The sequence below is a fragment of the Furipterus horrens genome, unplaced genomic scaffold, assembly GCF_987537825.1.
Source record: "Furipterus horrens unplaced genomic scaffold, mFurHor1.1.pri manual_scaffold_8, whole genome shotgun sequence".
NCBI lineage: Eukaryota > Metazoa > Chordata > Mammalia > Chiroptera > Furipteridae > Furipterus > Furipterus horrens.
In genome coordinates, this window is record NW_028327178.1 from 85423832 (window position 1) to 85437912 (window position 14081).

At 38.6% G+C, this 14081-nt stretch overlaps 1 protein-coding gene across 3 annotated transcripts in view; it reads left to right on the forward strand.

Annotated features, from left to right (window-relative positions):
* The first annotated feature begins 209 nt into the window (after positions 1–209).
* GPCPD1 (glycerophosphocholine phosphodiesterase 1) overlaps positions 210–14081 on the forward strand; it is a 54312-nt gene continuing 40440 nt past the window's right edge. For 2 of the 3 annotated variants that reach the window (XR_016512754.1, XM_090286069.1), the window contains exons 1-4: positions 210–386; positions 6095–6171; positions 9032–9128; positions 12271–12355. Coding sequence is in view for 2 of the 3 variants with exons in the window: in XM_090286069.1 (XP_090142195.1) it covers positions 6123–6171; positions 9032–9128; positions 12271–12355 (231 nt within the window). In the remaining variant the exon portion in view is untranslated. Of the gene's footprint in view, positions 387–6094; positions 6172–9031; positions 9129–12270; positions 12356–14081 lie in introns of those variants that run through there. The other variant, XM_090286071.1, reaches the window with a different exon arrangement.

Below are 14081 nucleotides of genomic sequence, written 5' to 3' on the forward strand. Positions count from 1 at the left end.
GGATCACCAGAAAACACCGATCGCAGAAGCCTAGATGGATACCCGGTAACCCTCGGCCGCGGACTCGGCCCCTTTCCAGGAACGCAGGGCCCGCCCCCACGTGCGCGGCCCCCTATTGGTCGGGAGGGCGCCGGGCTTGACGTCAAGCCCCGCCCCACCGTTCCGCCGGCCCCGCCCCGCGGGGGTGGCCTGGCGGTTTGGTCCGGAGCAGCTGAAACCGGTTTGAGCGCAGCCGCATCCTGCCGCTGGGCGCTGCCGCTGGCCGCCTTGTGGAGCGCTGGCGAGGCGCAGCGGCCGGAACCCTGCAGCTCGGCCGGAGGCACTCACTCCTGAGCGCAGCGCCGGCGGGGAGGATCCGGGAATCCGCGGATCCGCGGACCCGGCAGGTGAGATGGACAACCGGGCGGGCGGGGGCTCGGTGCGGGGACCTGGGCGGCCGCTCACGTGGCAGCCGAGCTGTCATGGTGGCCCGGCCGGGGGGACCCGGTGGGGCTGGGGGCGCGGGGACCCGCGGCATGGCCGAGGGGTGGGCAGCGTCCCCGACCCCGGGCCGGGCACTGCCTGACGGGGAAACAGCGGCCTGGACATTCCGTCAGGTAAGTCGGTAGGCAGCATCTATGTATTCGACTTTTATTGTTTGCTGCCACGTTTCCGCTGGGTTGTCTGGTGCTTAGTTCCCTTCTGAAAAATTTGTGAAGTAACGCAAAGAGCGTAGGACCACCCAGAGTACACGAAGGACCAAGTTCAGGGACGGAGAAGCAGAAACGCAGCTGTAGCCGGCTGTGCGCCCTAACCCACACCGTGCCCCGTGCCCGCCGCGACTCCCTCCGTCTTTCCCCGAGTCGGACTGTTTTGACAACTGCTTATTTTCTGAAATTGCCTAATCGCGTAGTGTGGGGCATGCTTGGATAATTCAGTTATTCCAAGAAACCGAAGTGCCTTACTCTCCTAGGAAAGGGTTCCAGGAATAGACATCAGTGCCCTCGATCCAGTTTTAAGACAGCAGCTCTCTTTTCTCCAAAGCTCTACTTTTTCCGACTTCTGTTTGCCTCGATGAGACAGCGTCAGTCAGTTGGGTGCTTCATCAGCCCCTCCTCTTACCCCACTGCTCTTTTATAAAGGAAATCTGCCGTGAGTTCAGCCTTGAATTGGAGAGAATCCTTTCACCTTGAAGCAGCTGTTGAGTCTGATGTGGTACAAACCCAGGGAACTGATGGAACCAAGCAGGATGTTCGGACCTGAGGCCGTCTCATTTATACGCCTGTCGCCTTCCCCATTTCTCCCCCGCCCTAACCACTGCTCTTCCCCTTCATGTTTCTCTGTCTTGCTACATTTCTGATAGTTGTGACTTTGCTAAAAAGTAAATACAAGCTATCAGTATATTTTCCAACTCCTAATGTTTTGGCTACAAATAACACAAAATAAACATTAGGTAAAACTGCACATGGACCCATCCGTTCATGGTTTCAGAACTAGGGAGAACCAATATTGTAGACAAAATAAGACTTAGGAAAGTTGGACTCAGAGAAATGAGGACCACAAAAGAAATTCTAAGTGGCAAAGTGAGTCAAATTTGTACAAAAAGTAGATGAACGAATCAAATCTTTGTGTATGACTTGACCAGGAAAAATACGTGAAGTCTATATGAAAACAGTATCGCGATAACATGAAATGGAAACTCTTTGGAAAAACTTTACTGCATTGTTTGGAAAGTGATTAATTAACTTGGCTTAATGAAATCCAGAAATACTTTCTTAATAAAAATACATTGATTAAAATATTGGCTCAAAATACACTGGGGTCAGAGCTGTAAAGTGATAGTGATCCTCCACCAGAATGAACAGAAGTTAACTCAGGAAAATGTACATATATTCCCTTCTTACAGCCAGGATTGGAAACAGCTTTTTCTTTAAAAAAAAATTGAAGGGAAACAATGAGAGAGATTCTTTTAAGTCAGAGGAACACGTTTTAGCTAAAAATATCTATGACTTAAATTTAGCTCTAAACTAAATGTTCCTGTACCATAGTTGGATTAAATCTCCGTTTTGTCCCCTAAGCTGCCGGTACACTGGTAAGGTCATGTGTTGTGACAGTTTCTTTGACAAATGGAAGAGAGTAAAATTTATTTTGCCAGGTAGTGTAAAATCAGAAATATTTAAAAATTAACATGTCATATTTTGCTAATTGCATGAGTCTTCAAAAATGTTAAAATACTGTTAAATGTTATTTAAAATCTCACATGAGAATGCTGTTTAATATTTATCTTCAAAAAGCACAAAATGGAGGTTATATTTAAAAACATAAGCAAACCAAAAACCTGTCTCAGGAAGCATAGCCCGTACATGTAATAGGTGAGTTGGTTAAGTTACATATATAATCAGCTCACGTATGCATTTTTCATCTTGTTTAATGTATATTTGGAAGACCACTCCCTTTCGGCATTTTGTTGTTGTTTGTTTGTTTGTTTTTGCTTGTTTGGATGAAGAGGAAGTGTTGCTGGGTCTGTAAATTTTGCATTTTACCGCAGTACAGTATTTTACTTTGTCATTGCTGTTTTGGTGAGAGCTAGGTGCTTCAGTTCTGCACCAGAATTTTGGCCTCTGTCCACAATCAAGTAAACCGCTGAAGCAGCAGCTCCCTCCTGACTTTTATTTGGTATGGCATTAAGTAAAGGGAGTAGGGTGAAAATTAAACAAAATTATATGACTTTTGGCAGTCCAAGTAGAGAATGATGCTTTGTTGACATTTGGGGAGGTTTTGTGGGGGTATCCTTGTGCTTTAAGCTTCGTATAATACATTTACTCTAGTTGTGTCCTGCCAAGTTACTGTAGATACTCTTACAAGCAACTTTAAGAATAAAAGCCTCAATTTTAATAATTAATTGATTGCCCTTTTATTAAATTGAATTTAGATAATTTCCTCATTTAATGCCGTAGACATTTAGAGATAATTTTGTATCATTTGTTGAATTCAGTACATAAGAATAATTACATCTTATTTCTCTAAAATTGGTTAAAATAGTTATTTAAAATTGATCATCTAATAGTTGAGTACTATGTAATTATGTAGACAAGATTGTCCTTAGTTGAGAACTGTAGTAGCAAACACTGGGTGAAAGTACAAGTTACAGGTTGAGGTTAAGGTTGGTTATTCAGCAGTTTTACTGGATGGTGGGGCTTTTTGGTGTGTCTCAAAATTAATTCAGTAACTTCGAAGTTGAGCTTTTTTGCTAGCCTTAAGGTTTCGTCTTAATAGGATATAAATTTAAATGGACGGTTGCAGTGCTTCAGTGAGACATCTTATTTATTAGAAAAGGAAATATTTGTACTCAGGTTCTTATCAGATATGTTAAAAAAGAATTATTAAGATATTAGGATAATAGTAGGTTATTTGGGGGGAGGTTAACAATCTAGGTAGTTTTTAGATTTAGGACATTCTTTGGCATTGCTTGAACTGGATGTATGTGCTTTAAGTAGGTCATGTTTACTCTTAGAAAGTAGATTAAGGTATCTTAGAAATGATTTTGATCAAGGACAGATTTTTCTCCAATGTAGAGTCTTGGGTTTTCTAACTGGTAGAGTTGCCAAACTGGGAAGTCTCTGTCCAAGTGACATGAAACCACATTGACTCACGATCTTGTTTATATATATTCAACATTCACATTTATAATTGATGTAATGTGATGGTACACACTTTATAGCTAACATTGCGTCTGAACTCTTGATCCCCATAGCAGCCTCCTATGGATAGATATTAGAGATCAGGTTTCTCAGTGTCAACCCTGTTGATATTTGGAGCTGGACAATTGCGTGTGGAGAACTGTTCTCTGCATTCTATGGTGTTTAGCAGCACTCCTGGCCTCTATACATTAGATGCCATGGGCATCACCCCTGATTATGGCAACCAAAAATGTCTCCTGATATTGCCAAATACTCTTGGAGGGCAAAATTGCCTCTAGGGAGATCAGACTGATGGTTTGCCATATGGGAAGGGGATTGTGAAGTTGGGTGATAAAAGGTAAAGGGATTAAGAAGTACAGATTGGTAGTCACAAAATACCCACAGGGATGTAAAGCACAGCATAGGGAATATAGTAAATAATATTGTAATAACTATAAATGGTGCCAGGTAGGTACTAGACTTATTTATAAATTATGCAGATGTCTAACCACTGGGCTGTACACCTGAAATGAATATAATGCTAAATGTTAGTCGTAACAGAATTTTTTTTTTTAATTAGAAAATAAATTGTATGTTCACTTCATTAAAAAAAAGTGCTTCCAGTGAGAACCACTACTGTAGGTCTATCTTGACTTAGAAGTGTAGTTAACTGAGGGTAGCAGTGTTCATTAACCACTGCACAAACTAAGTAGGCAACGAGAGTGAGAAAAGAATTATAGGTATGGGGAGGGGGAAGACGGGAAAGGGAGAGATATGGTACAGGAATTAAGCATAGTAGGAGGGAATGATGTTGAGAACTATATGCACAACCAATGGGCATGGACTAAGGTTGGGGGACCACTGAAGGGAGAGGGAGGTCACTAGTTGGAGGGGAACAAAGGGAAAAGAAATTGGGACAACTTTAACAGCATAATTAATAAAGCATATTTTAAAAAAAAGAGAGAGACCATTGCGGAGTAGTGTATGTGTTCACAGAGAGCCAAGGGAGAACAAAGGGGAAATAGAAGAATGAATAACTTTGAAAGCTTCTTTAGGACTTTTTAATATAAAATAAGTGCAAATAAACAGTCTAGTAAATTAATAGAAATGACTTAGAATAACAACGTGATTGGAATTTTTTAAGGAACATTGGTGGGATGGGGTGCAAAAGTTTTGAGAGAGCACTGAAGAAGTTACGTAGCCATAATGTGTCCTTGTGTGGCATATGCGTTCCTTCTATATTTAAATTATATAAGCCTTCTTAAGAATTGACATTGTGTATTTTTAAAAAGTTATCTATTCCTAACTTCCCTTAGGTATTTAAGTTAGGGAGTGGTAAGCAGATTGGTTTGGCTGGGGAAAACAATGAAGAAGTGAAAATTCAGAGACAAAGAAGTGGATAAGTGATAAAAGACAGCAAGGCTTAGAGGTTTAGATTTCTGTAAATAACTGAAGTGATTTCAAGAATATTGAGGAAAAATATTCTAAATGACATAAATTATATTACTGGGAAGAGATTTAGAAGTCAAAATACGAATAGGAGAATTAAAGTTTTGAATGAAGTTCAAACTTGAGAAAGGAAAGCATATATGTGAGATCAAATAGAATCAACAGGGTTTGGTAATAGGTTGGAAATTTGAGACCCTAAATTCAAGTTTGCAGAACTGGACTCGATCGTTTTAAGGATAATAAAGAGAAAATCTGAAAAGAGTGACTTGTGGGGAAAGGTTTTTGTGATTAGTAGTTACTAATAAGCACATTCTCAAACTTGTTGCAGACCATGACTAGTTTGGGTTAGTGGATGATACTTTGTTCCTTGGTTCTTTCTTTGTTATTAAAGTTGAAATTTTTTTATTGAAGGAGAAATCATTTCTTGAGCCAAGCCTTTTTCCATCTATAGCTTTTTTTACTCCCACCATAACATGGGCCTGGTCGGGAAAGAGGTTGAGTTCAGAACAGCTGCTTATCAGAAGAGAAAATATGTGACAAAAGAATCTTGCATCCTTAAAAAAATTTGGCAGGGGTGGGGGGCACATTTGTTTTGCAGTTTTTATGATCCATACACTCTTATGGAATAGTTTTATAACCTTACAGGCCCTAAAACTTGCTAGGTACTTCATAAGTAATTATGTTTCTCTATATAAGGTCTCTGAAATCTTTTGTTTACAGTTAAGATTCATTTTGGGGCCCTGGCCAGGTAGCTCAGTTGCTTAGAGCATTGTCCTGATGTGCCAAGGTTGCGGGTTTCAATCCCCAGGCAGGGCTCATTCAACCAATGAATACATACATAAGTGGAACAACAAGTTGCTGTTTCTCTCTCTCTCCTTTCCCCTTACTCTCTCTTAAAAAAAATTGTTTTGTGTGTGTGTGTATGTAGCTATCTAGAGCTAATATTTTCATATATTATAAATGACATCTTCTCTTTTTCTTCCTAGCACAACGTCCTGAAATAAATCCATCAGAATGACACCTTCTCAGGTTACCTTTGAAATAAGAGGAACTCCGTTACCAGGTATTGTAAATGAGCATTTAAAAAAATCTGGCTTATCTTAAATATGGAGTTGTTATTAGAGAGGGCCTGATTTTTAGGTGAAGATATCTTTATGGCTTGCCTGATACCAGAAAAGTGCTTGGAGCCTAGTAAATGCAAGGAAAAAAACTATAACAAAACAAACAAACAAGAAAACCCACTCATTTCCTAAGAAAGCTATGATTTTATTTAACACTGCATATGACAAAGATAATTGAGCTGTGATTTTTAAGTAGTATGAAAATAAGGGAAATTTTGCTAGTGTGTGAAGTTGGCAAAATATTTTGGCTAAGATTGTTCCCTATTTGTACATTTTTATATTTAGCTTTATAGTATTTTTTGTTCCCTACGTAAGCAGTGTGAAATAGTTATTTTTTATTTTTTTGTTTTTAGTGTGAAATAATTTTAATGTGAGATAGCATGTCAAAATAGTATCATACCTGAGTTATATGCCTCCTTCTTTAATGTATAATACTCTGGCTGTACTCGCCAGTCCTTAACTCTGTTGCATTCCTTCTCTAGAACCATTGGGAGTTTCTCAAATTATTTCTTCTGCCCAGATCTGCGCGCCCTCCTTAACTGTCTTTACTGCAATCTCCTACTTTCAGCTAAGGTCCCTGTGAAATTCAGATATTATAGAATTATCTGAGTAATTTTTTGTGTGGATACATTATAAACTCTATGAAAACATGTTACTTTGTCTTGTTCATGCTGAATTCCTGCACCTCTCACAATGCTTGGCTCAGAGCAGGGATAAATGTGTGTTCAGTGAATGAATAAATGAATAATTGATTCATTCTACATATATAACATCTTTGTTTTAGGAGCTACATAGCAGTTGAGAGAGTTGTGTGTGAGTGTAAATTCTTAGTTAAAATGATCTGGTATAGCTCCATCTCTAGGTAAGCTTCTACAGATTGAAGATTGCTAGTTAGCTGATGGGTTGGCGCCCTTGGGTCGAGTGCTCACCTCCAGTCCTCCGTGCAGCCTTCTCTTGGGGAGAAGACTACAGAACTGTATCATACACATTTAGGGAGTTGTACAAAGGCAGTTTAGCTAGAAGGAGCTGGGTATGTCAGGCACATAGACTGACCACACAATTAGCCATAGAAGGATCAGCTTGGGAAGAGGGGACTCTCATTCTTAAGAACTAGAGGGAAGATAATGGTGGATATGAATGAAGATGAATATATAGGGGGGAGGGAGAGGACATAGAGGGACAGGGAGGGGATGTTGGGAAGACCCCCGCCACTCCCAGTTCTCTCCCATCATCTCAATTTCCTCTAATAAGAAGGAGGAAGTAAGTGTTCTCTACTGAATGTTGAGCAAGTAGGGAGTGCAGAGAGGAGTGAGGTTAGAGGGAACAAGTGAAAAGAATATGTGGGCTTGCTGTTTGCAAATTCCTTTAGCCTCTATAATCTTTTTATAAATGAAAACTAAATAATGAGATTTGTCTGTTTTAGTAAAGTTTCCCCCTTTCCCTCAGAGAAGCCATATCCAAAGGCAGACAGCAGAAAGACAGTACAGTAACATTGCAGGAGGAGCTGGTAAAATGCAAGAGCACTTACAGGAGGAAAGAGTGAACCACCTACTGATGGCCTAAGTTTTACTTTTTCCCTTTGGAGTACGTGTTCTTTCAAGAGCAAAGAGTAGCTGCTGTTTTGTGTGGGGCTAAGAAATAACTAACTCCATGGAAGTGTTTGACACTGTCCTTTCTAAAGGAAATATAATGGGCCCGAATCAGTGACTTTATGGTAATCTATATTTTGAGGTAAGAGCGACAGCATGTGCTATAATATGCATAGCAACATATACAGTTTGGGCAATGGATATTTATTTGTGCCTTGTATTTAACAACAGTGTTTATCCTCCAAAATAAAAACCAGAAGGTATGATAACCTAAGTTAATTGTAACCGATTACTTTAAAGGATTTATATATTAGAAATATTTTGACATCTTCATACACAATCACCTTGTGCTTTATGCACCTGTATTTAGAACTCTGAAAACTCCTGAATGACTCTCATACCTAGAATTTTAGTTAAGTTTTACAGTCCAGGTTTATAAAATGCTCACGGAGATGGCTAAACCAACTATAATCAGGTCTTTCCAGAGTAGTGCCTAAAGCGGGAAACCATGCCTGTCTCAGCAAGTGGAGGAATTTGTCTTAAGGTTTATCATTTGGGCTCAGTTCATTATCTTTTTCTTTATGAATTTTAATTATATTGATTCAAAATGTGTTTATATAAGTCAAAGACTTCTGCATATTTATATCCAGGAAGGTCTGGACTTCTGCTAAATACATGTAAGTTTAGCAAATTTAGATTATAGCTCTGTTATTTTGTTGATGAGAAATGTTCTGATGAAACAATAGTCATTATTTTTATAAGGTGCACTAAATTTTTTTATGTATTTTTTGAGGATGGTTGTTGTTGTCACATTGCTCCTGTCCTGGAAATTATCAATTACTATTTCTTTAGAATATTTACATGCATTTAGCGATTGCCCCTTTATATTGGAAGCTGCGGTTTGATCACTTTGTCTTCTTGGTGCTTGTTATCGGTTCAATAAGTAGTTGAACAAATGAAGAAAAGTTCATCCCTCCACATCCCTCTTTGTCTCTGGCTTTGATTCTGTAGACGTGGGTCAAGTTAATAACACAGGTGCTAGTATGGTCCCTGGGTCCAAACCCACATTTCCAGTGAGGGTCCTCTATCTCTGCTAAAGGGGCCTCTGCATCCAGTAGAGTGGATGCAACTGACAGCTTTTTTCTTGCTCTCTGAAACTAAAATTTGAAACTCTCCTATTTATGCCACTATAACTAGTGTTCTGTTCCTTTAGGAGAAGTTTTTGCAATATGTGGAAGCTGTGATGCTTTGGGAAACTGGAATCCTCAAAATGCTGTGGCTCTTCTTCCAGAGAATGAGACGGGTGAAAGGTAAGCATGGAGATGTTAGGTTACAGAATAATTGTGACATTCAGATTATAAACTTGGGGACTTCTAAAATAGCTTGGTGTATTCTATTTTTTAATTTTATTTATCAAGTTATCACATGTGCATAGATGAAGAGTGATACCATTTTAGAAAGTTTGTGGTGAGGAAAAAGTTGATCTGTGCCTCAATTTCTGCCTCTCAGACAACCATTTACAACTGTTAGTGGGTTCTTCTAGTATACATTTCTAAATAATAGGCTTATACAACTATTTCTTCTTTTTAATAAAAAAAACTTTTATGCAGTATCTTTTGGTTTCTCAATACATATTCTTGATAAAAGATTTAATTTTTGCTTTAGCCTATAAAAATTTTTTTTCAAACATGCATAGTATTAACTAAAAGAACTGAGAGTGGAACACACAATTAGATATCTGAGCTAATGTAATGAAATGAGTTCATTATGGAGATTAAATACTGCACTAAACCTAGCATGGGTTATTGGTGCATTAGGCTAGGGAAAGATGGATCTGGGTGCCAGTTTCAGTTCTGCTGTTAACTGTGATCTTGGTTGGGTCTAATATCTCTAGGCCTTGGTTACCTGGTCTACACAGTTATGGGGTTAGGATAGAATTAGTGAATGCCAAAAAAAACAGGTGCTTTTCCACTTGGGGATACTTGAAAGTGTGATGGGTTATCAGGCTCTATGAATAGGGGCAACGGTGAAGAGAGATGAGGAGATTCTAAACAGTACATGAATACATGCTATACCCTAGGGAGAAATACAGATTTGGTGATCAGGAAACTCTAATTCTGTTTTCCTGTGGAGCAGTGCTACTAAAAATGTGGCCTGTTGACCGTGCTGGACAAAACTTTTTTTTTCTTTTTTAATTAGTGCACGATATGAGAAACACAGACATTGAGAGCAAGCATTTATAAATGTTTATAGCAGTTTGACATGCTAGGCATTCTTGCATGTAACCATGGACTTATCCTATTGAACTGAGTATGGAGACCAGGCATATTGGTTGCAGGATCGGTTGGGTAAAACAAGTGAGCAAACAAAAACAGGGCCTTTGCAGCAGATAGTTTGAGAAACACTTAATGGCAAAGCAAAGGAAAATAACAAAAACTGGGCCTTTGCAGCAGATAGTTTGAGAAACACTTAATGGCAAAGCAAAGGAAAATAACAAAAACTGGGCCTTTGCAGCAGATAGTTTGAGGAGCACTAATGGCAAAGCAAAAGATAACAAGGAAATATGCTAAGGAAAAGAAAACAAACAAAAAAATATATAGAACACCCTTTTCGCTAATTGTCATTAATGTGGCACATTTTCTCAGCCACAAGTCAAGTTCTATTGATAAATGATACTGCAGTCACAGGAATGATATGTTTATTTCTTTCAAGTGGGTATTTTTTTCTTGATTTTTATCTCAGCCACTCCTATGAAGTAAACCTCATATCTTTCTGAACTTGTACCTAAAATACCCTTCTGCTCTGAACTTTTGAGCTGCTCTGTCATCTGTCTTAAGTCCATTTCATCCAGCCTCATTAGAGTGATATGGACAGAATGAGGTAACACTTAACTTATGGAACCAGCCATTTTCACATTGCTGATGTACACTGAAATATAATTGATTCATATATGGCAGATAAAGAGTGCTTCATAAGCAGAAAGGAAGTAGATGATACAAGATGATACAAAAGGCAAGCATCACTTTGCCTTTGGACACCAGCTTTGTGTTTCAGACTTGAGTTTCTTTGGCATTTTAGTGTACTGTAGCAGAGAGGGGAAATAAATTTCACCTTGAAGTTGGTAGAGTTTGCCTGGACTCCTGTGTTGAAAATGATTCGGAGGCCTGTCAGGGAAAAGTAGAGCACATATACCACGCATTTGCTGTCCTTGCTTTACAGCAACCAAGTGTATGCATCCATGCCTAGGAAGTTTTATCCAACTCCGTATGACCAGGCTCCACCCCAGACCTATGAAATCAGAGTCTCCCAGGGTGGAGCCAGGGTATGTGTATGTTGTTACTACCAGATTAATCGGATTGCTGACGGTAGGACTGTGGATGGCAGCTGGTTGTGGATATTTGTTAGGAACCACAGTTGAGTCAGAGTTAGGATAATGCCCTAAAGCATGTCTTGGCAGAGCCAGGTGGGGAGCAGTGCTAGCCATCTGGTGTCATGGAAGGACATTTGGAGCTGTCGTGTATTCACTGAACTGTTCATGTGGAAATAATGTTTGGGTAATAGTCTATGACAGAGGCTCTCAAACTTGTCTTTGTCATCGGAGTTACCTGTTAAATTACAGATTGTTGGGCTCTACCCTCAGAGTTTCTAATTAAATAGATCTAGGTCTGGGTGTGGCCTGAGAATTTGCATGTCTAATAACAAGCTCCTAGGTGACACTGATGGTCCTGGGACCATGCTTTTGGGTCTATGATTTGAAGCTAAAAATCAGTTCTTATCATGAATTGTAGTGAATTTTTTCACTGTTGAGTTAAAGTTTTGGAATAGCATAGTTCAGAAGGAGACATTGGATTGAAACAGGTAAGAAATACAGATACTGATTGCCTTGCTAGGGGAATAGCCAAGGGGTGGGCAGGAAAGTTAGAACAAGGGACAGTTGGGAAAATGGGTATAACTTGGCCAGCTTTGGCCCCAAAGCCTCTTAGCAGCCATGTAACATCACTAGCTAAGTGGAATGTTCGACTCTGGCTTCCGCCTCTGCACTACTTACTTTTTCTGTTTGGAATACTTCTGACTGGTTCCTTCCCATCATTTAGGTCTCAGCTCAGACAATTCTTCCTCATTGAGGCCTCCTATATAGAAACCTCCAAAACTTCCTGTCGCATCAGAAAGGTCAAATAGCCCTTATTATGTATGTTGCTTGGTTATTTATTTGTCTACCCACACAAGAAAGCAATCTCCTTGAAGATGGGGCTCTTTGTGCCTCACTCATCAATGTGTTCCCAGCACCTGGTACAGATTAAGCCTAAAGTAAAATTATGTGTAGAAATATATAAGTGGTATGGGTCACAGACCCTACTTGAGGGGTTTTATGAATTATAAAGTCTTTATGCATTTTACTTGATATTGATGCTGCTGCTTTAATTTTTGTTTGTTTGTTTTTTCCCCACACAGCATGTTATGGAAAGCAATCATTGTACTCAGTAGAGGAGTATCAATTCAGTATCGCTACTTCAAAGGATGCTTTTTAGAACCAAAGGTATGTTTTCTTCATCTAGTTTCCAGTTTCTTTAGCAGACTTAACTTCTTTCAAAAGCAACTGATTTATATTTGGAAACATTAAAAGTAAAATGAGTGTGTTTTGATAAATAAGGACAACAGAACTCTAGGTTAATAACATTTTAGTACCAAAAAGCAAGGAAGTAACCACTTCAGATGCAGATGATGTCTGTAATGGAATTTTTAAAAGATTAATAGTAAGTATGTTTCAATATTGTCATCATGGAATAGGTTTTAATGATAAATAAATGTTCTTGATAGGTAGGTATGCATTTTCTGTAACTTTTTAAAATTAATTAGTAACAATTTGCAAGGGTTTTTCTTTTTGTTTTTGATCCTTGTGTGGCATAATACATTTAGAGGAGTATATAGCCAGCTTTAAGTGAGTAATTCTAAAATTTCACAGCAGCCATCTCTTAGTGGCTGCATTGTTTATCTTCTATCAAAACAGATGTCATTTCTCTTAGATTTTTTTCAACAATGGTGTTGATAGATCAGGATCTTTCCTGAAGGCCTTTGGAGTAGCTATTAAATCTAAATCTGCTTGCTCACAATGATTTATTATTTTGGGATTGTTTTCATCTTTAGAAAAATAAAGTTAATTGTTTTCCTCTTTATTGTGAAGATACTTATTTGCTGAAAGGATTCTTTTCCTTAAGCGTTTTACCTTTGAGCACACTTGGGCTCCATGTGAACAAGGGTTTAGGCAGGAGTCTAGGAACAAAACATGTATTAGAACTTTTAAAACATTTTATTTCCCTTTGTGGTCATTGAATACTTGTTACATGTGAAAAATGCAAGCAGCCACTGTTAGCTCATTCTCTTAGCCACCATTATAAAAAAGAAAAAAACTGACAAACCCACGTCAGCTGTCTTTTGCACCTATTACGTTTCTTATTCCGAAAATATATTGTAAATACTCAGTAATTAAACTTAAATTACATTACGGTTGATCATTGTGTTGGCTTATCTTGACAATAGTCTCACTTTATGACTTAGGAAAACGTCATTTATTTAATGTAGGGGTTATGCATCATGACATTGTTCTTCAGTATAAATTGAATAATTGTGCATAGATACATTGAAAGCTTACTTTATGGATCCTGGTATGTGAAATTTTTAGCATGTGAAATCAACTAAATCTTACTTAAAGGGGCATTTGGACAAGGAAAATCATAATGAGTCCTTTGGGCATAGTTTTTTAAAGTAAGACTATTGTCAACACAGGTTAAATTAAGTCAGCCTACATTATTTCTCCTCCTCATTGAAAATGTAACCAAAAGCAGCAAATCAGTCTAAAATGCCTTTTTAAAAAAATTGGCAAGAATCTACTTACAGTAAGAAACAAGTTTTTCCCTTGTAATACTTGCAAAAGTTTACAGTATGTGTTGGTGAGTGTGTTTCTTTAAGTAGGTGCTCTGTATCGTGTACACATGTACCGTGTGATGCAGGGGCTGCCATGGTAAGTATGTTTTTCATGGAATAGAGTAAATAGCTTCATAAAATCCCATGCATATGGCTAGAGGCGTTTTCCCCCCACATGTCAGCTTAAAGTGACACTTTTTTTTGTAAGTTGGTGGCGCTTTTTAAATGAAACTTAATTTTTAACAGAAATAATTATAAAACTTTGTCTCAATTTTGCAAATAATAGAACAAATGTGCAAGGAATCTTAAATCATGAAATGGTGTAAATTATTGGAATATAT